Source organism: Myotis yumanensis, unplaced genomic scaffold (genome assembly GCF_028538775.1).
Source record: "Myotis yumanensis isolate MYYU_CA2020_CCGP unplaced genomic scaffold, mMyoYum1.0.hap1 SCAF_16, whole genome shotgun sequence".
NCBI lineage: Eukaryota > Metazoa > Chordata > Mammalia > Chiroptera > Vespertilionidae > Myotis > Myotis yumanensis.
The window spans coordinates 16682580-16706704 of NW_027223767.1; the positions used below are offsets into that span (position 1 = coordinate 16682580).

Sequence of the window (24125 nt, forward strand, 5' to 3'; positions counted from 1 at the left end):
TGTATTATCATTCAGAAATGAATATTAGTCCTAGCCGATTTGGCTCAGTGAATAGAGTGTTGGCCTGCGGACTGATGGGTCCCAGGTTCAATTCTGGTTATATGCCCGGGTTGCAGGCTCAATCCCCAGTGTGGGGCATGCAGGAGGCAGCCGATCAATGATTCTCTCTCATCATTGATGTTTCTGTCTCTCTCCCTCTCCTTTCCTCTCTGAAATTAATACAAAATATGTGTGTGTGTATATATATATATATATTTTTTAAGGAATTAATATTACCTTTCAGGGGGCAGTGAAAATGCCACCTTAAAAGCCCACTTGAGCCTGAGCACTTGTAATGGTTGAAGCTCTGTCAGGCTTCTTAGAACCTTATGTCTTATATTGTTGGGGTTTTATAGTGGTATTTCCTCTATGAAGCATTTCCTCCTTGACAGCTGCTTCACCTCATTCATCTCTGCTTTGCTCCTCCCTCATGCCCCCCCCCCCCCACGCCCCCGCCACACACACACACAGTGCCTTAGTGGGTGCACAGAGAGGGAATGTTTGCAGTGCATCTTTCCCTTTTGTTGGCTGATTGTGCTGACCTGACCCCAGCTATGCAAAACGGTCTTTCTTATTTATTTATTTTTAACTATTACACATTGTTTTCACACCCACAGGAAATCCTAGGTAACTGTTGTAATTAATTTTTAGATGACAAAAAAGAACTTGGAGCAGCCAGAAGAAGTCAGTATTACATGAAATATGGGAATCCAAATTACGGAGGCATGAAAGGAATTCTTAGTAATTCTTGGTGAGTCCAAAAGTATAAAACACAATAGTTAAACTTTTCTTAATCCTTTAGTTGGTATTCTGCAGTGGAATGTCAACACCATGTGTGGACTCGAAGGAAGACAAGAGGGAAGAGTGCAAGATTCTTAACTGTGGTAAAAGGTGCGAGAATACAGTGGGGCCTTGACTTTCAAGTGTCCTGACTAACAAGTTTTTCGAGATACGAGCCGTCTCTCGGCCAATTTTTTGCTTTGAGTTGCGAGCTAAAATTCGGGTTACGAGCCAGCTTCAGACACCCCACTGCTAGTTGGTGCAGTGAATGTCACAGTGAACGCCACAACATCAGCCCAGCATCACGTGTCTCACTCTTTCACTTTAATGATTTGACTTACGAGTAATTTGAGTTATGAGCTCCGTCACAGAACGAATTAAACTCGTAAGTCAAGGCCCCACTGTACTGAGTTTCAGTTTCATTTCAGATGTACCTGACACTTGTCACTGTGTAGTTGAAATTAACCAGTGGGTTTCATGGTCCTTCCTGTTGGTCTTTGATTATGTGCTTATTTTGGCAATGTTGCAGGAAGCGAAGATATCATTCCCGTCGCATTCAGCGGGATGTGATCAAGAAGAGAGCCATGATTGGGGATGATGTTGGCTTGACGTCCTATAAACATCGACATTCCGGTAGTTGCCTGCTCAGCTCTTGGGTAGACACATGTTTGGCTCCCGAAATCATATTTTTGTTCTTAATACAGTCTTTTAAGGTTCCAAACTTTATCATCCTCTCTTCCTTGCCCTCACCCTCTGCCAACATATAGGAAAGTAAGTCAAGTCAGAGTTAATTTTAAATTGCCCGTACAAAGAGGTCAAATGGTTTTATAAAAGCTGTTCTAATAAAAAAGCCCAAATGTGACATAGGGAAAATGAAAATAAAACTATTCTTAGGAATCTATTTTTTTCTGTTTATATCAAAAACTGCATGAAAAATTTAAAAAAAAAATTTTATCAGATGAGCTGATTTTATTGTTCTTTTATCTGAAGATGAAAATAGGCTGCTATATCTAGTGTTTTATGCATATTGGCTTGTGCACATGAATGTCTCCAGAAAAATAGGATATCATGACTTGTTTTTTTTTTCTTCCTTCTCTTCTCGTCTTTCTTTTTTTCTTTCTTTGCTTATTGTAAAAGAGTCATTTTTATTATGTTTTATAAAGATTTTTTTTTTATTTTGAATCCAAGTTGTGGGATCTTCCACATGCTTGATAAAACTAGAACTAACTAAGTCAACATACAAACATGGAATAACATACATACACATTTATCATTGTAACAAGGACAGGGAGAGGTGACATCTGTACATTTTTATCTAATGTGTATATAGAAAATTGTATGTAAAATTTGCATTTTATGCAGTTACATTTAGATATTTAAGATATTTTCATCATGTAATCTTTATATTAAAGACATTAAAAAGAGAATTGCTCTTAATTCTAGCACTATAATATACTGACTTTCATTTTACATTTTTCCTATTTCGTTTCATAATAAATATTATAATTTTTGTGAACATATATATATTCTATATTCTGCTTCTTCCACTACTTATATGTGCTTTTTCATGAACTTTAAAGTTACATTATTTCTGGTGATTATGGTTTATAAAGTCACCGTGACCCTTGAAGGAGCAAATACTGAACCTTTGAGAATCTGGTCATACCATTTTGTCAGCTGATCAATATATAACCTTGTCTTTCTGTTTAAAGGCACCTTATTTTAATACATACATTTAATACAATCATCAGCATGAATTCACAGTCAACAGCACTATAACTCCTGCCTGAACAAAGCTGATATAATACACATGTTTTCCTCTTAAGGCACATTACATCCTCCTTACATTTAGGAACACTAGACAGTTTTGGCATTACTACATAGTGAAATCACCAACAAACAGCACATAACTGAAAGACATGGCACTCACTCGACGGCAGAAAGGACACTCATTTACAGTGTGAGGTGAGCAAGAAGAAAGAGCACTGCCTCGTTTGACCTCTGCTGGGAAGGTGCATGTGTGGCGACTCTTACTTTGCCACTCTGCACATGTCCACTGATGACCATGAAAGCACTGTGTGCATTGATTTTGGAGTTAGAAATAAATTAGGCAAAATCAAAAATAGAGAATCTGTGAATAATGGCAGTTGACTGTAATTGAGGTAATTTCATAATCCATGGGCTGCTAGATCATACTTGACCTAGCCGTTCTTCTGTTGTAGGTATCAGAATGGCAGCCAGATTGGCTCTGTTACAGATAATGCGTCAGTAACATCTTGGGCATGGGAACCCTTTCTTTTAAAGAAGTCAGTGAAGTAAATAGAAATTTAGACCTGTCATTGCTCTTCCTAATGTTTTTTGGTTAAATTCCTTAGGACTAGTGAATGTTCCTGAGGAACCCATTGAAGAAGAGGAAGAGGAGGAGGAGGAGGACCAGGACATGGATGCCGACGACAGGGTGGTAGTAGAGTACCATGAGGAGCTCCCAGCTCTCAAGCAGACCCGGGAGCGGAGCTCATCCAGGAGGTCCAGTGCCAGCAGCTCAGACTCTGATGAAATGGACTATGATCTAGAACTGAAAATGATTTCCACTCCTTCACCAAAGAAAAGCATGAAAATGACTATGTATGCTGATGAAGTGGAATCTCAGTTGAAAAATATTAGGTAAGATTATTTCTCCTTTCTGTCAGTGCTAGCTTTTAATTTGGTTTTAAATACTAATTACTAACTTCATTTTAATTCCTCTTAGTTTTATAATCACTTTATCTGTTCTAATTTTAGTCCTTTGTAGAGTTTGAATAAAAGTGTTTGATTTTTCCTCAAAATATACAAGAAGAGATCCTTGTTATAGACCGTATAAAAGGTGAAAATCACCTGTATAGTCATCCTCTCTTGAGACAAGGACTGTCAGCAGCTGGGTAAATAACCTTCCTGCTAGTTTCATGCATACACATAACACATGGAGAAATTATAGACATAGTTGTACAAAAGTGAAGTTATGCTATTTATATTGTTTTGCAGTATGCTTTTTCCATTTAATATGTTATAGAGATCCACTGTTTTTTCAGCTGTATGTAATCCATTGTTTGAAAGTATCATGGTTTATTTAACCCAATCTCTTATTGATGGACACTTAGGTTTCTATTTTCTTACTATCTCACTAATAAATAAATTCCTTAAATTACAATTATTGCACAAAAAATATATGTGGTATGCGAAATTTCATTCCAGAGAGATTTTATTCACTCACATTTTCACCTGTTACCTACATATTCATCAATGTTAGGTATAACTTTCTAAATTTTACTAATTTTATGGACCAAAAAAATAGTTATTTTCTTTTAATCCTCACCGAGGATATTTTTTTCCATAGATTGCTAGAGAGTGGAAGGGAGAGAGGAGAGGAGGGAGAGGGAGAGAAACATCAACATGAGAGACACACATCGGTTGGTTGCTCCCTTACGAGCCCTGCCTGGGTTGGTGAACTTGCAACCAAGGTACGTGGCCTTGACCGGGAATGAACCCGGGATCCTTTGGTCCACAGGCGACACTCTAACCACTGAGCAACCAACCAGGACAAAGACAGTTATTTTAATATGCTTTTCTTTGATGACTAGTGGGGATGAGGATGAGCATATTCCTGAGGGCAGATAGCATATGCACAACTCAAAGGGTTGTAATCTAGGGATGCTCTCCCTAAGTGTTCTTGGCGCTGTATTTGGGGAAAGGAAGGAACCATTCAAGCTGGTTTGTATGGCTTTGTTCACATCCTTATTTTTAGTTTTCACAGAACTTTGTAAAGACAAATGCTGCCAAAATCGTGCTGCTTCCTAGCATGGTAGCAGATGTCTTTGACGGAGAAGTCAGCCCTAAAGAAAGGGATTGCAGACTCTGTTGTATCTGGTCTACAGCCTCGGGGAGCAGAGGCCTCTCAGTGTTCGTCCCAAGAGAAGGAGACTCATAGTTACATGCTCGTGATGGCTTACAGATACCAGGTGTGGGAACCTTGGAACTGCTCACCTGGCTGGTCTCTTTACATCAGGCTGATCATGATTTTCGTAAATAAATAATTATCAGTGTGTAGTCTTTGTAAGTGAATGTTAGATTAGATTGGGTTTTAATTGTTTCCAGAGAAGTATGTGTGATTGTTGCGTGGGCTTTGTCCCATAGTTGAAGTGGTTAGCTGTGTCTTTTTTTTTTTTTTTTTTTTTTTTTTTAAGGAACTCCATGAGGTCAGATACTATATCAACAAGCAATATCAAAAACCGAATCGGCAACAAATTGCCACCTGAGAAATTTGCAGACGTCCGACATTTATTAGATGAAAAACGTCAGCACACACGTCCGCGGCCGTCAGGCAGCAGCACTAAATCAGGTATTGTCGGTCAGCTCTGCTTCTGGGCTTCGTTCTGAGCTCCAGAAGGCACACGGGCAGGGATAGGTTTTTAGATTAAATGATGTCATTTGTGGACGGATTTAGTTGTTCTGGTTCATTACTTCTAAATTTTGGGTTAGGCATTGGCTTTCAGGACTTGAAAAATCCGACTTTTTAATACTATCTTTCAGAATTTTTGCACCTAACAATTATTTTACTATGTATGTCATTGGTATTTTTTAAAATATATTTTTATTGACTTCAGAGAGGAAGGGAGAGGGGGAGAGAGATAGAAACATCAATGATGAGAGAGAATCTGATCGTCAGCCTCCTGCAAGCCCCACACTGGGGATCAAGCCCGCAACCTGGGCATATGTCCTGACTGGAAATCGAACCGTGATCTCCTGGTTTATAGGTTAACACTCAACTGCTGAGCCATGCCGGCTGGACAATCACTGGTATTTTTTATATGTCAGGGTAGTAGAAATTGTTGTAGAAATGGTTAAGAATTTGGACTAGACAGGCGTGTAGTGGATACTTGGCCATGCCTACTGTGTGCCAGGCCCTGGGCTAGGTGCTGGGGGTGTTCAAAGTCTTCAGAGGGGATGCAGAATCATCCTAGAACTTTGATGGAGAAACACGAGTGCACACATTCAGATCATTCCCCCGAAAGCAGAGTGGAGGAAGTGCTCTGATAGTCCTATAAGCAGTGGACTGTGGGAGCAGAGAGGGAAGCTGGATTTTCTGGCAGAATTGTGGAAGGCTTCTTAGAGAATGTGGGGAGAGAATAGGATCTCAGTTGGCAAATACAGTTTTTTGAGGAAGTAACCTGATTTTATATCTATTTTAGAAAGATAACTTAGGAGCAGAGCGAGGTAGGGTATAGGGTTAAGTAAGTAACAAAGGCCTGAACTAGGTCAGGGACCACAGAGGCAGAGTGGACGAGAATGTCAAACATTGTGAAGGGGAGAAACCAAGATGGCGGCATAGGCTAACGCGGGAGTTTGCTGCCTCGAACAACCTCTTCAAAAATACAACTAAAAGACGGAACGGACATCATCCAGAACCACAGGAAGGCTGGCTGAATGGAAGTTCTACAACTAGGAGGAACCGAGAATCAGAGGAGGCGCAGTGCTGAAGTAAAATACAAAGGTGCGGAGTGTGCGCAGCGCGGGCTGGTGGCTGAGGGCGCGGTTGTCTGTTTCAATCCGGAGGGAGCCTCAGACTCTGAGCTCCAGATCCGGGCGAGTCTCCAGGGACCCAAACGGGAGAAGCGGGACTGTCTGGCTTCGGTCCCTCCAAGGTTTGCAGCGGTTGCTGGGACAGAGAGCCAGAGCCCCTGGGGACAGACTGAGAGCAGCCATAACTGCTCCCTCCTCCGCCCTGTTGATCCCGTGGGATCCACCCCGCCCAAGCCCTGCGCAGAGCCATTTGCCGGATAGCCTCAGGCAAAGGCTAGATTAGCACCTCCCTAGAGGACAGAAGTTCTCCCACTGCAAACACAGCTGATTCTCACAGCCAGTTGGCCTGGAGGCCAAGTAGTAATTACCTACAACAATCAAGGCTTGACTACAAGACTGCTCACAGAGACCACAAGGGGGTGCACCAAGAGTGTCTACCTCAGGTAATTGGGACACTTAACACAGAAAGCCACTCTATCGACACAGCGAAGCATAAAAAAATGCCAAGACAAAGAAACAGGCCACAAAGGACAGAACTGGAGGAAAGCAGGCTACTGGATATAGAATTCAAAACCACACTTTTGAGGTCTCTCAAGAGGCTTCTAGAGGCTGTCGATAAACTTGATGAGATGTACAGGAAATCTAATGTGACCTTCGATGGTGTGATAAAGGACCAACTAGAAAGTAAGCATACACTGACTGAAATAAAGAATATTATACAGATTCCCAACAGCAGACCAGAGGAGCGCAAGAATCAAGTCAAAGATTTGAAATGCGAGGAAGCAAAAAACACCCAACCGGAAAAGCAAAATGAAAAAAGAATCCGAAAGTGTGAAGATAGTGTAAGGAGCCTCTGGGACAGCTACAAGCGTACCAACATCAGAATAATAGGGGTGCCAGAAGATGAGAGAGAACAAGATATTGAAAACCTATTTGAAGAAATAATGGCAGAAAACTTCCCCTGCCTGGTGAAAGAAATAGATTTACAAGTCCAGGAAGCGCAGAGAACCCCAAACAAAAGGAATCCAAAGAGGACCACACCAAGACACATCATAATTAAAATGCCAAGAGCAAAAGACAAAGAGAGAATCTTAAAAGCAACAAGAGAAAGAAACTCAGTTACCTACAAGGGAATACCCATACGACTGTCAACTGATTTCTCAACAGAAACTTTGCAGGCCAGAAGGGAGTGGCAAGAAATATTCAAAGTGATGAATACCAAGAACCTACAACCAAGAGTACTTTATCCAGCAAAGCTATCATTCAGAATTGAAGATCAGATAAAGAGCTTCACAGATAAGGAAAAGCTAAAGGAGTTCATCACCACCAAACCAGTATTATATGAAATGCTGAAAGGTATCCTTTAAGAAGAGGAAGAAGAAGAAAAAGGTAAAGATACAAATTATGAACAACAAATACGCATCTATCAACAAGTGAATCTAAGAATCAAGTGAATAAATAATCTGATGAACAGAATGAACTGGTGATTATAATAGAATCAGGGACATAGAAAGGGAATGGACTGACTATGCTTGGGGGGGGAAGGGGTGTGGGAAATGCGGGAAGAGACTGGACAAAAATCATGCACCTATGGATGAGGACAGTGGGTGGGGAGTGAGGGCGGAGGGTGGGGTGGGAACTGGGAGGAGGGGAGTTATGGGGGGAAAAAAGAGGAACAAATGTAATAATCTCAACAATAAAGATTTAATTATTAAAAAAAAAACATTGTGAAGGAAGAAGACTCAGCACTGGGATGTGAGGGAGGAAAGGGAGAGAAGCCAAGGGACCCAGGTCAATGGGACTGGGATGATGGGGTGCTATTCTCCGAGAATAAGCAAGGCTCAGAGGAGCCCATTTGCTAATAAAGGTGGTTTTGTTGTTGCTGTTATTGTGTTACTGTTAGAAGGAACTCAGGAGGAAAGGCAGATTTTGGGGGTTGGAGGGGGTATAGAGAAGAACAAATTTGATTTGGGACATTTTCCCTTAATCCTTTGTTTTTCACCACTCTCATTACATTTATTGTTAAGTGTAATAAGTTTATTGAGAACTTATATCAGGGGTCCTCAAACTTTTTAAACAGGGGGCCAGTTCACTGTCCCTCAGACCGTTGGAGGGCCGGACTATAGTTTAAAAAAAAACTAGTCGGCTGCTAAGCAACAGGCAGCGGCGGCAAAAACACCTGGCGGGCCGGATAAATGTTTTCGGCGGGCCGCAGTTTGAGGACCTCTGACTTATATGTTCAAAGATTGTGGCTTCTGCCCTCGGCTTTTGCAATATTGCTTGTTAACTAAAATGTTTGTAAATCATTTGGTCTGCTTGGTTCTACTTAAAAAAAAAAAAAAAAGACAGTTGATTCTGCCACAGAAATTCCTTTCTGGAGCAGTCAGGTGAGAACCTGCCCCCCCCCCCCCCCTCCCCGCTGGGAACCCTTACATCTGAATTTTCCTAAGGAAATCTAGATTACATACAGTATCGATTTTCAACCGGTCCTGACTATTTAGTCAGGGGCACTGACCTCTTTTCTCTTAGATTGTCAAATAAAAGAATGACAGCAGCCAACATGTTGTCCCATGTGGATGAATCAAAATTATACCTTTTTTTGATCTGCCACAGAACTTTAGTAATTAGTTTATGTGTGCCATGAGATGCAAAAGGTTGAAAATCACTGGCATGGAGAGAAGATGTTGAGAAGCTTGAGTGTATGGGCCCTTGGTCCTCACTCGGGGAGATCTGGACCAGGTCCTGTAAGGATCCCAGGTTGACAGTACAGATAGCAAAGCACACACACTTGGTAACAGTAGTACTTTTCTTTCCTAGATATACGCCAGCGGTTAGGAAAAAGACCACATTCTCCAGAAAAGGCTTGTAACCCCGTCGTTCGAAGAGAGCCCTTTTCTGATGTTCATAGTAGGCTAGGTGTTCCCAGGCAAGACACTAAAGGCCTCTATTCTGATACTCGGGAGAAGAAATCAGGTTGGTAACACTTAAAACTGATGGGGATGGGAATTGGGTAAGAAGAGCAAGGACAATGGGTAAGGCATTGAAATACTTTGTTAGTAGAAGGCAGTAGATAGCAGGTACCAAAAATATTTTTTCTCTTTCATAATAGTTGTAATAACAACAACAACAACAATAATGGCAGTAATATGGAAATTTTAGTAAATTGATAAAGACCCATCCCTGGTTCTTTCAGTTTAGCACAATTACTTTTTAGTTTCATGTATGCCATTCCAGTCTTTGTCCAAATACATATCCTACCTTTTCATATAGTGTTTTACCATAGTCACTTTTCTACATGGTTAAATTCTTTTTTTTTTTTAATATATTTTATTGATGTTTTACAGAGAGGAAGGGAGAGGGAGAGGGATAGAGAATTAGAAACATCGATGAGAGAGAAACATCAATCAGCTGCCTCTTGCACGCCCCCTACTGGGGATGTGCCCGCAACCAAGGTACATGCCCTTGACCAGAATCGAACCTGGGACCCTTCAGTCCGCAGGCCGACGCACTATCCGCTGAGCCAAACCAGCTAGGGCAGGTTAAATTCTTTATAAATAAAATTTAATTGCCTTATAGTGTGGCTATACTATGAAATTCTAAACACATATTTCTCTATTATTAGATATTGATAAAGTATATTTTTAAAATATAATGGAGGGTGGGCAGAATCTCTAAAAGTTTGCAGTGTTGCAGGCCGATCAATTTGTAGAACGTTATAGCTGGGGTGATCTGGGGATGGCCCACTCCTGGCAGAATGCAGCTGTGCACAGGGTGGTGCGTTTCACCAGGGAGCGGGCAGGTGACTGTGTGAGTAAAAGCGGGAGGGGCACTAACTCCTGCAGGGCAGGTTCCTACTGTGCACCCACCCACAGACTTCCCAGTGATTCTAAAATGCTTAGCATGGAGGCCATGTTCCCTGGCTGTGAGAATCTCCCCTTGGGTCCAGATCCCTCAGTTAGCAGGCAGGGGATGCAACCAGGGAGATGAGATTACCTGTGCAAGGCTGCACAATGGTTGCAGGTGCCACAGACCCTCCTCCCTCACCCCCACCACCACTGTTCCCTGCTCATCAGGTGTTGGCAGTACCCCTGCTTCCTCAGCATTGACTACCAAAACTAAAATGCCTTCTCATTCAAACAGGTAGTTTATGGACTCGCTTAGGATCTGCATCCAAGACCAAAGAAAAGAACACGAAGAAAGTGGATCGTAGGGCTCCTGGCACTGAGGAAGATGACTCCGAGCTGCAAAGGGCATGGGGGGCTCTCATTAAGGAGAAAGAACAGTCTCGCCAAAAGAAGAGCCGGTTAGATAACTTACCATCTCTCCAGATTGAAGTTAGTCGGGAAAGCAGCTCTGGTTCAGAGGCAGAGTCCTGATGCCCTTGGGGCCGATGGCAGCTGCCCTAAAGCCTGACATTCTTGCGCAGGGTGGGTGCACAGTAGGAACCTCCCCTGCAGGAGTTGGTGCCCCTCCCGCTTTTACTCACACAGTCACCCTCAGCTCTTGCTACTTTAGCAAGACCTCTTAAGAATGTGACATGTTTGACGGGCATCTATCTATCTTTTGCTGCAAAGTTATAGTTCTGGGCCCTCGATTTTTTTTCCTACCACTCCACAAGCTTTACCCTTTGAGAAAAAGGCAGCCCTCCAGATTTTGTAGATGTTTTTCTTAATATTTTTAACATTGTGTCTTTTAAAAAAAAATGTTTTACACAGTTCATCCAAAGAGCAGAGAACTGAACTTCTCACTATTGCCTTGGCCCTGACAGCTGTTACCAGCACCCTTTTCCCAAGAAAAGTCAATTCCCAGGTGCTTATTGGACAGCCTTCGAGGGGGAAGATGAGGGAAGCTGCCAGCTCACTCTTCCAGGACCCTAGTGTGGGGGCCGAATCTCATGGACCTGACCTCAGAGGTGCACCAGTGCTGCCAGGTAGATCACAGACACAGCGTCCGTCGTGCTTCCGTTCCTCCTGGAGATGCCTGTTAGGGACCTCTTGTTAGCAGTCGGCTTGCCGTGAAGATCAAGTTCAGTACTGGGGGCTTTTTAGGAACAAAAAACTGTGACTTCTGGATTTGGGATGGATTTTTTTGTGCTAGGGGTGGGGTCATGGGGTAATGTTGAGCAATTTCTAAGTCTGTATTATGTTTAAAAAATATTAATGATTTAAGGTTTAAATTTTTAATTTTTATATGTGAAAATACTTCCTGTTGGCTACCAGGGAAGCTCAAGTGGTGTCTAATGTGCTGTTAAATATATATTATATACTTTGGAAGAAGGCAAAGAGAGGAGTCTCATTATTTTTAAATGATCCTAATTGTATTGTCTGTTGTACATAGAGTTCAGCTTGCCTTTGGCCGCTGTAGGAAAACATCCACCCATCCGAGACGGGGCTCTGTTGTTCATTATCCCTTTAGACGTAACGCATTGACCTTTTTTCTGACACCTGAAGACATCTTCCAAACTGGCAAATGACATAGTTATAGAAATTTTGTTCATTTATTTCTAGTTTTAGTTCCATTATTTTAACTAAAAGGCAGTAGATTAGTTTGTTTTCCTGTCTGATTTTTATTTTGAAGTATTTAATGTTTGCATTCCTCTGCAGCTTAAAAAGGGTGTTTCACTTCAGTTCACCAGCACCTGGGAGTTAGGGATAGTGAAGCCTTGAGCCTTTTGTGATGTCACAACTCTCCACCTGCCGGGAGCATCCCAGTCCCCGGTGCAGCCCTGCGTTCTAGAGCTCCTCCCCGTCTTGTGGCTGAGTTCATTAATGTTCCCTGGAGACACTGTCGTTAATCAAGTAAAGGGCTGCAGCAAAGCCTGCCCTGTCTGTATTTTGTTGCTTTACCTGCTTTTTTCTGTCCCTTTAGAAAGATTAGAACAACAGGCCCATGATACGTTTCACCTTCCTAATAGGATTCTAGAAAAGAGAGTTGAGGCTTCTCTGCCGGTTGAGACCTAAGGTTTCTGAGGCTCCTCAGCTCCTCTTGCTCTTTGAAGCACACTGAGAACCAGGTTCTTGAGGGATTGGGAGCTGATGGAGTGAGAACTATGAGTCCCTGAGAGTCAGAGACTGGGTGCCACCCCTGGCTGTGTTCCATGACCTGGGCCTTGGTTTCCCCATTTAGCAAATGAATGGGCTGGAACCAGAGCTTCTGGCTTTGTTGGTGTGTCTCAGTGGTGTTTGACTTTTTGCCCCAGTTACAGCTGCAGTAAGCTGGCCAGCACTGGTTTCTGTTGCAGGCGGGGGAAGGGTCAAGGAGTCAACTGAGGTTGTGCATGAGGTTGTGGACAGGGACTTACCCCATCCATTCCAGTCTCTGGGTGGGACAGAGTCTTTGTGGCCAGGGTCCCAACTGACACGGTCTCAGTAGTTTCAGAAAGTGCCCCCTCCTAGGATTTCCTTTGGGTTTCCCCACAGCGGTGCAGGCCTATCTGTCCCAGGCCTTTTGGTCCTCCCAGTCCCCGGTAGAGACCAGGGGAGACTTGCAGGTGAGTCGTGGTTTGTAGTCAAAACCGGGTCTTTGACTTGACCAAGAAAAGTGCCCACTTTAGCAGCTTGGCAATTCTCACAAACACACAGAACCCAGAAAAGGATCTTCAAGGATTTTCAGTGTATTTCTGAAAGTTATTGGTCTCAACCTCTCTTGCTTTCCAGCCTGTACTCAGATACTCAGATTGTGCAATATCTTAGGCGTGCCCCGAGTGCCCAGGCCCTTCCTTTGGAGTTTGGGAGTGAGAATGGACAGTCAGGACAGTCCCCTGGCAGGAGCTCAGTGGGCTTTTACACGGGGCACTTCATGGACGTGGGCAGCAGGACTCCGCACTTTTCAGATTTCTCTTCGTCTTTATACGTACAAGATTTTAAATACATTTTTGCTGCTTGATAATAATTAGATACCTCATTTCTGTTTCCCACTCTACCTCTTGGGAGAGGTACCAGCTACCCAGGGGAACTTGCAGAAGCTCCACAGATGTACACTCTCCTCATCTGGCCTCGTCTCGTTCATTCTTTGAATCCCTCCCCGAAGTTCAACCACTATCTCCCGCTCCATCTCCATCGCAGCTCTTCACTGGTCTCTGCCCCATCTCTCCCTCTCTCTTCTGCACCATACCCAGGATGAACTCTTGTTGTTAGCAGTTTATTGACATATACTTTATGTATTGTGCACGTCAGTGGCTTTCTGTATAGTCACAGAGAAGTGCAGCCATCGTCATAATCAATTTTAGAACATTGCGTCACTAAAGAGAAACCTTGTACATTAGCAGTCACTCCTCATTCCCTGTCCCCCTCCCCCCAGCAACCACTGTTTCTGTCGCTATGGATTTGCCTATTCTGCACATTTCCTATAAATGGAATCGTACACTTTGTATGATTTGTGACTGGCTTCTTTCACTAAACATATTTTCAAGTTTCATCCATGTTGTAGCATGTGTCAGTACTTTATGTCCTTCTGTTGCTGAATAATATTCCATTGTACGGCTGTAGCACACTTTCATCTGTTCACCTGTTAATGCACATTTGGGTTGTTTCTGCTTTGAGACTATTCTGAATAGTGCTCCTATGGACATTTATGTACAAGTTTTATGTGGACATACGTTTTCATTACTCTTGGGTTATATACCTAGGAGTGGGATTGCTGGGTCATATTGCAACCCTGTCTTTAATTTTTTGGAGAACTGCCAGACTGTTTTCCCAAGTGGTTGCATCATTTTTCATTCCCCCCAGTAATATACAAGGGTTCCAGTTTTTCTACATCTTTGACAGCAACTTATTTTCTGATATAAATTGGTATCTTGTGGTTTTGATTTGCATTTCCCTGATGACTACAGATGTTGGCTATCTTTTCATGTGCTTCGGGATGAACTTTCTGTTATTTCTCTGCTTAAGACCTTTTCCAAAGCGTCGCCATTGCCCTTGGAATAAATCCCAAACTCCTCTGATACTCACACGGCTGGTCGAGACCTAGTCTCTGGCACTGTTTCTGGCCTGTTGGCCCACCCTCCCCTGCCCTCTGCTCACTACTTCCCTGGGCTCATCGTTATCTTCCCAGGCTCTGCTCAGTGCTGTCCTCCCGCACTGGCACCCCCTGGCCCTGTCCCCTCCTGCCTTGCCTTCTCTTTTCCATGCTCCAGGACTTAGCGACCCCTCCACGGGCGACCCCAGCTCCCAGAGCCAGAGTCTGGGTCCCTGCTTTGTGCCCCACGGGACTGCCACATGGAAGTCCTGGCTTACTCCAGGGTTAGAGTAGAAAAGCATACCCAGGTAAACACTGAGTGTACCCACAGTTCCTCCTGGAAACCCTGAGGAGTGCTGTGCTGAAGACCACATCAGGAGGCCCATGATGAGTGCATTGCTCCTGCCCGTGTGGCACAGGTCACGGTGTCTGTGGTTGAGCACCAGGGGAAGTGTCAGGTCTGCGCTGACGGGCCATAGTCCCACTCGGGTGAGAAGAGGCGCTTGGGGGCTGAGAGGCCACAGAAGCAGCAGAGCTTGAGCTCGCCACCGGCCCTCCCGCCCTCTGCTGGGTGACGGGAGGGCAGGCAGAATGGGCCAAACGACTTAAAATTATTTCCCTTTTCCCTTGTCTCTTTTTCCGCAGACACATGCCATAGTGTTTGCCTAAGTGAAGTGTATGATAACCAAAGCTCTCTCCTCTCCCAAGCCTGCCCCCTTTACACTGGATTGTAGTTCCCGGTTCCTAGTTTGTCTTTTTGCTAGACTGTAAGCTCTGTGAGAGCAGGGACATTCTGGCTTGTTCCTGGAGTTTCCCCAGTCCTGGCACCATGCCTGGCACCTGACAGGCCCCCCACGGACAGGTGCTGGGTGTGCACAACCCCCACTGCAGGAGCAGCTCCCTCCGCTGAGTCCTGGCTAGTCCTTGTTTTCCTGCCTTGTACCCACCATACTTTGTCTTTGTTTTACTGTCCCTGCCAGCCTGCGAGTTCCCAGTGAGCAGGTGTCTTCCTGTTGTCGCCTCTGTGTCCTCCCAACATGCCAGAGTAAGTGGCGCCTAAAGAGTGTTTGGTAGATGGACTGTGGTAACCTAACCCAGCTCTGGTACTTTTGTCTCCACGTCAATCTACTTTTAGTAAAGACCACCAGATTCAGAGGAAGGTTGCTCAGCAGTGCATACTTGTATAACAGAAACATCTCATTAAACCCTTGATAAAATTTCCATTTGGGTGATCTGGCCATAGCTGAGCAGAAACTTAGCCAGCTCTTGGAAGAGTTTGCTAGAGAATTACGTAGGCAAGAAGGCAGGAGAGCCGGACAGGAAGAGGGCAGGTGGGCGGAACCCCATAGAAGGACTGCTGGGACGGCCCAGCCCAGTGATGGTGAACCTATGACACGTGTGTCGAAGGTGACACGCAAACCCATTTTTTTGGGGTTGATTTTTCTTTGTTAAATGGCATTTAAATATATAAAATAAATATCAAAAATATAAGTCTTTGTTTTACTATGGTTGCAAATATCAAAAAATTTCTATGTGTGACACGGCACCAGAGTTAAGTTGGGGTTTTTCAAAATGCTGACACGCCGAGCTCAAAAGGTTTGCCATCACTGGCCTAGCCTCTGGTCCTGTTGGGGAGGAACTGGACGGCAGCCCAGAGAAGGCAAAAGGAAGCAGCTCTCCCCGCAGCAGCCCTTTGCCTCCAGCAGCATTCCAGCTCTCACACGGAGCGTTCTTAAAATGATGGCGAAATGCTGACAGACTGTGTGGGTTAAAGTTAACAGCAACTCGTGGCTTCACAGATTCATTAACTGCTACACAAGTAAGCTTGATGTATAATTATTTGCATTTAAACCTTATAATAAGAAGTAAATTAGAAGTTAAACCATTTTTTCTTTTAAGAACTAAAAAGACCAAAATTTTTTTTATAATCTCGAGAATAGCACACTTCAAGGCAGATTACTATTGTGTAATCTCACCACCAATAACCTAGAACTTTTCTTACATGTTTATAAAGAAAGTCTTAGAAGAAAAACTACTGTAGCATTTTAAAAAAATGAAATTTATGAACATTTCACAGGCTTTTGATGTTCCAGGAGCAATTAGGGAAATGCCAACTCCAAGCCTGTTTCAAATAGTTGTGAGGCATTGAAGTGGGGTTTTGCTGTGGTATAAGTAAAACTCCAGAGTGTGATTAGTGTTTAATCTACCACAGTCATACCCTGCCTGGGGCTCTTAGATGTTTTGTCTGAGCAATTCCAGAGGCCCTGGACCAGTGCAGGTTAGTGAGGGCAAGAGGCCCACACAGTTGGCAGGAGAGAAGACGTGGCCTTCCCATCTCTTCCTGGAGTTGTGTGTGTTTAATCCTGTGATGTGTCATTGGTAAGGGTTCCTCAGGGGGCCTGTGAGCAGGATGCAGCACTCCTGGCTCAGGTAGAGTGTCTTTGGGGCAGAGTTCAATAGTATGGAGGCTACAGCCGGGGCTGGAGCCCAGGGAACTCCCTTGGTCCCATGTACAGACAGGAAAAGACGAAGCAAGTCCCTTCTCCTCTTGGGACCTCAGGTTCCCCATCTGTCACATGAAGGGATCTCCAGTTTTAGTGTTAATGTGAGTTGTGAGCTCTTTGCTGTACTTTCCCAGGGAGCTTCCTGTCCTGTAAGCTGGACAGGAAGGAGGTGGAGGCAAGCAGGAGGTCTAAGACCTTGGACCCTTGGTTCCATGACTCAAGTGCAACCCCTAACCCCCTCTCCCAGCCCCTCAGCCATGAAAAGCCAAGAGGATCCTCTCTCTTGCTCCCTCTCCACTAAGCCCCCCTTCCCCAACACACACCATTCCGTGTGTTATTTGGGAGGTATTTTTAGGAGGTGGCCCAGTATATTAGCTTGAGCTGCCATAGCAAGATGTGGTGGCTTCAACAACAAATTTATTTGCTCACAATCTGGAGGCCAAGATCAGGGTGCCAGCATGGTTGGGTTCTGGTGAGGCCTCTCTTCCTGGCTTACAGAGAGCCGCCTTCTCATGTGTCCTCACATGGCTTTTCCCTGTTGCCTGCACTTGGGGAGAGGGATCACTTCCTCTTCTAAGCCTGTTGGATTAGGGCCCTACCTTTATGACCTTAAATATCTCCTAAAGGCCCTATCCCCAAATATAGTCAAATTGGGTGTTATGGCTTCAACATACTAATTTGGGGGTTCCGGGGGACACAGTTCAGTGCATGGCACCCAGTGATGCAAGGATCCCAGCATGTTTGTGGAATGAGGTCCCTGCTTTTTAATAGCTCATGATAGACCCTTGGGTCTGAAGGCACCAGCTTTTTACTGGTTCAGAGTCCTGGGTCTGGAGAAGATGGACCTGGTTGAGTCCCAACTCTGCCACTTACTAGCCATTTGCCTTGGGCAAGTTCCTTCACCACCTCTGAGCCAGCACCCTCGTTGGTGAAATCGGATGACCCAGCAGGGTGTCTGTGAGGACCCCACGGGGGCTCCAAGGAAGGCCCTGGACAGAGTCTGCGGCTCCCTCCTGAGTGCCCGTTCAACGGGGGTGGTGACTACTGCTCTCCAGTCGTCCCCCAGCCCCCTTCGCCAACCCTGGCCTCCACTGCAGTCCTCTCTAGTCTCAGTAACATCCTCACTCTTCCAGATGCTCTCCCAGGACTCAGAAGGCAAGGGGGGGGATTGGACACGTTTCCGGAGGCTGGGGCCCTGAGGCAGGGCTGTGGGAACACCCTCATCCGCTGGTGCTTGGACTCTCAAGACAGAGTAGCTAGTCCTACGTCATGCTGAACACGGCCCCTCCAGCCCTAAAGCTGAACATGGCCCCTCCAGCCCTAAAACTTTTCGTTTGAAATTACAGAACAGTTTCAAGGGTAGAATTAAGAACATTTTGCCACATTTTATCATTTACTCTTTCCCTGCCTCTCCCCCTTCTTCCCTCTCTGAACCATGAACTATTTGAGGGTTACTTACACAGTCGTGTCCCTTACTCCCTAAATATTTTAGTGAACATTTCCTGAGAACAAAGACATTCTCTCATAGTTATGAGAGAATAGTATAGTATAGTTATCAAATTTTAATTTGATAAATGTATAATTTTATCTAACCAGTACAGTAGTACCTAATCTGTAGCTCATGTTTCAATTTTGTCAACTGTTCCAATAATGTGGTTTCCCACTGTGTTTTTATTTTTCCTTTTTCTTTTTTAAAATATATTTTCATTGATTTCAGAGAGGAAGGGAGAGGGAGAGGGAGAAAGAAATAGAATCATCAGTGATGAGAGAGAATCATTGATTGACTGCCTCCTGCATGCCCCATACTGGGGACCGAGCCACAACTTGGGCATGTGCCCTCGACTGGAATCGAACTGTGACCTCCTGGTTCATAGGTCACACTCAACCACTGAGCCACGCCAGCCAGGCCCCACTGCTTTCAATGAAAATAAATTTCAGGTAGAGTTGATGCCTTTTGTGTAACTCTCCACAGTCATACCCTTCACCTCTCATCTTTCTGTCCATAACCAGAGACTGGACTTTCTGGTTACCATTCCCAGGAATGGTATATTTTGCTAAATCAATAATGTTTTTTAAAGCAAATTGTTTTTGTTTTTGGTCTAGGATGCAATCCAGTGTCACGCACTACATTTATTCTTCTTTAATCTGGAACAATTCTTTAGCCTTTCTTTGTCTTTTATGATATTAATATTTTTGAAGAGTTCAGTCCATTTGTGTTGTGGAATATCCCTTGAGTTGGCCCTCTAACAGTTGTTTAAAGTCTTTTTCACATTCCTTTTGGATACATATGTACTTGCTGAACAGCCAGGTTTGTACACAGTCCTTGGGACCTTAAATGAGGTTTGTGGGGATAGCGACGCTGTCAGATGGGTTTGAAGGGCCCCTGTGTATGCTCATGATTAGGGCTCTGCCATGCTGGCGTCAGCAAGCTTGGATGAATCCTCATTCTAGACATCACCAAAGATGCAGAAAACGGCCCTGTGCCTGGTCCAGCATCCAGGCACCAACCTTGCCTGGCCCCCTGCAGTGCCCAAAGGTCACGCTGCAGATGTGAAGTCCTGCCTCCCAGAAGTCTGGAGCAGGCTGCAGTCCTGGGGTCCAGCCTGCCCCGCTGCTGGTCTGCTCCGGCTCGGTGTGCAGAGGGGCTTCCTGTGGCTCTGCCAGGTGCCCCTGACCCACCGAGCAGGGGCACTGTGATGTGGAGACGGGCCAGGCCTCCCCTATGACATGGGTAATTTGATAAATGTATAATTTTATCTAATCATTACAGTAGTATCTAATCTGTAGTTCATATTTCAATTTTGTCAACTGTTCCAATAATGTGGTTTCCAACTGTTTTTATTTTTCCATTTTCTTTTTTAAAATATATTTTTATTGATTTCAGAGAGGAAGGGAGAGAGAGAAAGAGATAGAATCGTCAGTGATGAGAGAGAATCATTGATTCTGCCTCCTGCACGCCCCACACTGGGGACCGAGCTGTGATGGGCTGGTCTTTATCGTGGTCCGGGAGGGAGATGATCAGACCTGGAGCTTTGCTTTCTGAGCTGTTTAACTTCTTTGTTTGATGGCATGTGGTTGTGGTATGAAAATGATGAATTGTCATCTGTGTAATAGCCATGTAACATCAGGGAACTATCTTACTAGTCGGTGTTTGGTCAGACCAAAGCAGACAATGCAAAAATGTTTTAAGTGTCACCAAACTTTACAAGACTTTGGCAAAGCGAGCTTTTAATGTGAGAAACTAAATAAAATTGATTTTCACTGTCATTAAGTCAACACCATTGTCCTCTGTGCTTTAACACTTATATCCACATTTCAGAGGACTCTCCCTCGAGATACAGTCTTCCCTGTGAGAAGAGACATCCAGTCCCCTGCCTTTTTGAATGTAAATTAATTAAAATTAAATAAAATTTACAAGCCCGGTCCTTGGTGGCACTGGTGACAGGGCAGGGCTCCGGTGCCACCTGTGGCTGGTGACGGCCACAGGACTGAGCGCAGAACGCTCGGGGGACAGCGCTGCTCTGCACGGCAGCCTGGGACTCGGGGCCGGAAGCTTCCTTCCACGACAGATGTCACACGGAGAATCTGGCAGATGGTGGAGTTGGCGTTAAACTGTGACTGCAGGCTGCCGGCTGTGTCCTCCGGGTGCTGGGGCGGGTCAGAGAGTGGGGGATCGATGGGATCTTACATGTGTTGTTCTGCCAGCCCAGCGCTCTGGTGAACCGCTTCTGGCATCGCGGCGCGGTGGCCAGGATTTACTAGCAAAGAGCAGCCACAGCTGAATTGAGGAAGTGATTGCAGCCAGGGCGCTGGATCTTTCCCCTCACCTGGCCCTCCATGGCCCGGGGCCGGAGTGCGGGGCTGGTGCAGGAGCCCAGCTCTGCTGTGAAGGCACTTCCTGTGGCCCAGGGAACCATCACCAAGGGCCCCGGAGGAGGTGCTGGGCTGAGGTGTCCTGGAGGTGTGTCTGGGGCAGGGCTGGGACTCACATGGATGATAAACAGCAGCCGGGTGAACACTGCTCCTGGCTGAGGCCCCCGGAGCTGTGTCCAGGCCTCGGCTCAGCTCACTGCTGCAGGAAATGTGGTGACAGGTGTGTCTCAGCTCCCAGGACTCAGCCACCACTGCCGAGGAAGCCCGGCCAGCAGCCGGGTACCAGTGGGAGCGCCTGTGTGTGCTTGAAAACGCCTGTCTGCCTGTGGGTCCTGGCCTGTGTCTGTGTGTCTGTCCCCGCCTCCTGGCGCCCCGCGGAGGAGGGGAAGCTGAGCCAGCCCAGGCCCACTCCGCGCCTCCGCTTCAGCTAGGATGTGGCTCCTCCACACTCTGCTCTGCGTGACCAGTAAGTCAGCCTCACCCCTGCCCGGAGGGGCTGCTGTGCCCTCGTGCAGCCTTGTCTGTCCTCTGTCATCTGTCTAATGGGCTAAGTCAGAGCCAGGGGTTGGAGAAAGTGTGAGACTGTCCCCAGGGAGATGATCTTCCTCCGAGGGTGAGGTTCCCCGGCTTCCTCTGAAGGACAGTGGGGGCTCTGTCGGCAGTGCTGACAGCCAGTGGCTTCGGACTCCAGAGCTCTGCTGCCCCGTCCCTTCTCCACCCAGCCTCCCTCTTCACCCAGCCTCCGTCCCCACCCAGGCCTCTCCCCACCCAGCCTCCGTCCCCACCCAGGCCTCTCCCCACCAAGCCTCCCTCTTCACCCAGCCTCCGTCCCCACCCAGGCCTCTCCCCACCAAGCCTCCCTCTTCACCCAGCCTCCGTCCCCACCCAGGTCTCTCCCCACCAAGCCTCCCTCCTCACCCAGCCTCCATCCCCACCCAGGCCTCTCCCCACCAAGCCTCCCTCCTCACCCAGCCTCTGTCCCCACCCAGGCCTCTCCCCACCAAACCTCCCTCACCCAGCCTCTCCCCACCCAGCCTCCGTCCCCACCCAGGCCTCTCCCCACCAAGCCTCCCTCTTCACCCAGCCTCCATCCCCACCCAGCCTCCATCCCCACCCAGGCCCTCTCCCCACCCAGGCCCTCTCCCCATCCAGCCTCCATCTCCACCCAGCCTCCCTCCCCACCCAGGCCCTCTCCCCTCCCAGGCCCTTTCCTTATGACACCCACTCTGGGCAGGTCCTTGGGTCTGGGCCGAGTTTGGTCTCAGAGTGGAGGCACCGTTAGGTACCTCCCTTCCCCCAGCAAAGCACCCGTCTACAGACCAGGGGTTCCGCTGATGAGGTGAGGGCCCTGTGAGGATGTGTTGACCAGAGACTGGGGTCGTGTCTGTGTGGCAGAGCTGAATTCATTGGGGGAGTCACCTTCCTGTTACTGCTGTTGGGGCCAGGATGAGAGCATGTGTGTGTGGTGGGGGGAGCGGGACACTTCCTCTTCCCACTCCCTGCAAGTCCCGTTCTGGCCTTTAAGCCTCCCAGGGAAGCCACCTGGGGCAAGCCGAGCCCTGAGCCTGCACCTGCCCACAGGCCGCAGGGATGGGACTGAGCACAGTCAGCTCCCGGAGACTGCTCGGGCCACGCGTGAGGCCGGGGTGGTCCTGCCTGGTGATCGGGCAGGCGTCCTGGGGTCTCCTGCTCTGGGCAGCAGCTTGACAGGAGAATGAGATGGACATCGGGCAGAAGCAGTTCCCCTGAGGGACGGGCCGGGGCTGCAAGCGAGCCCGTGTCTGAGCGCTGAGTCCACGCTGGGAGAGGCTCAGGATGAGCGCCCACCACGGGCCGAGCACCCAGGGGCAGGCCAAGCATGTGCAAGGCACCAGCAAAGCAAGTATTTGGAGACATGTTTTAATAGACAATATTACAAAAACATCAAAGCCGTAGAAAGGTGAGAACTTGGTTGGACTTTCTTTTCCTTATATTACAGTTTACACTTTTATTTTCAGTTTTATACGGTGTCAGAGAGGCTCTCCCTCTTCACAGCTTATGGCTTTGACCCTCCATCACCAAGAATGTCCGGAGAAGATCTTAGATTCTGGTTCCCCCCCCCCCCCGCCCCCCCGCTCCCCCAGTGTGGAGGAGGTATCTGAGGCCCAGAGGAGCTGTGACCGTCCAGGGTTACAAGCAAGTAGTGGAAACGAGGGTCCAGCCCAGGCCTCTTGTCCTGCCTCCCAGCTCTAGAACACCCCATGGCCTGGGGCCTTTTTCAGATATGTCAATCCAGATGACATTTATCGAACCCCTCCTGAGGCCTAGCCACTCCCCAAGCTGACGGACAGCAGAGAGCAAGATGGAGTGGGCTTGCTATGAGATTACGTAGCCCAAAACTCGGCTACGTTATGGGAAGGATGTGGGAGCAGGGTCCCAGCAGCTCCAATTTGGGTGGGGAAATGAAATTGTGACAGTTCTACTCTAAGCTATGATATCCTGAGATAGGATGACTGATCCTGGAGAGCTTCCTGGAGGAGGTGAAACTAGCCCTGAGTCTAGAGGATTGAGGAAAGTCTGAGAAAGTGACAAGGAGGTGCTGGGGAGGGTGGGAGGAACCCCCTCAGACCACCACCCCAGGCTCAGGGCTCTGAACCCTGTGCCCGGCTGGGCCTCCCTAGGCCACTGGCCTGACCTTGACCTTCCATTCTTCCCAGGCCACCCACTGTGGGGATGTCCACTTCTCATGAGTGGGAGCCAATGGGATGGCATTAATTGTCTGAGAGGTTTCGAGTCAGGCGCAGATGCCAGACATACTGAAACTGCAGCTGCTCCAAGCCCCGCTTCTAGCCCCAGCGCAGGCTGTTCCCCAGTGGCCTGCTGACCCCAGGTCACTCCATCCCTGACTCACTCTGACCACAGCTGCTCACTGTTCCTCCTGGGGTCTGAGGTTGAGTCTACATCCCTCATGTCGAGAAGGGAAACTCTGCTGTCAGCCTACAAAGCCTTCCCAGTGGCAAAGGAGCCAGAGTCCGGGCGCTCCTGCCTTCTCGCTCCTCTGTGGTGGTGACCTTCAGGCTGAGGCCTGGGCCCCTCCGGGCAGAGGAGGGCTGCAGACTCGGCTCTGTCTGGGGGGAGGGGGTGGTTTCTGTCTAGGAAAAATGGTATGGACAAAGAGGTGGGTGTGAGGAGTCTATTTAGGAAAATGCAGGGTGAGGTGTGAGTGGCAGCAGAAAGCTGTCCGCTCTGATGTTGCCTGTCCCCCCACAACCAGGACATGGTGCAGTCCCTGTCCTGGAGCCTCTGTGTTAAAAGAAAGCAGGACACACCACACACACACACACACACCCCTTCGCCCCTCTAGCCCCAGGGCAAAGGCCCCTGAGGCTGCCTTCAGGTCTCCCATGGGGGAGGGGAAGGACCTTGCAGGCAGAGGTA

General features: G+C 47.0%; 2 protein-coding genes across 5 annotated transcripts in view; both read left to right on the forward strand.

Moving 5' to 3' along the window:
• Window positions 1-11358, forward strand: part of NCBP3 (nuclear cap binding subunit 3) — a 29779-nt gene extending 18421 nt beyond the window's left edge. For 3 of the 4 annotated variants that reach the window (XM_070394999.1, XM_070395001.1, XM_070395000.1), the window contains exons 8-14: window positions 691-790; window positions 1349-1452; window positions 3195-3483; window positions 5040-5194; window positions 9193-9348; window positions 10516-10678; window positions 11144-11358. In XM_070394999.1, coding sequence (XP_070251100.1) covers window positions 691-790; window positions 1349-1452; window positions 3195-3483; window positions 5040-5194; window positions 9193-9348; window positions 10516-10678; window positions 11144-11252 — 1076 coding nt within the window. In that variant the 3' untranslated portion in view covers window positions 11253-11358. Of the gene's footprint in view, window positions 1-690; window positions 791-1348; window positions 1453-3194; window positions 3484-5039; window positions 5195-9192; window positions 9349-10515; window positions 10803-11143 lie in introns of all 4 variants that reach the window. The other variant, XR_011468477.1, reaches the window with a different exon arrangement.
• Window positions 11359-21105: 9747 nt separating this feature from the next.
• Window positions 21106-24125, forward strand: part of ITGAE (integrin subunit alpha E) — a 69717-nt gene continuing 66697 nt past the window's right edge. Inside the window, exon 1 of the mRNA XM_070393302.1 lies at window positions 21106-21174. Within this exon, the coding sequence (XP_070249403.1) occupies window positions 21141-21174 (34 nt within the window). The 5' untranslated portion in view covers window positions 21106-21140. The remainder of the gene's footprint in view (window positions 21175-24125) is intronic.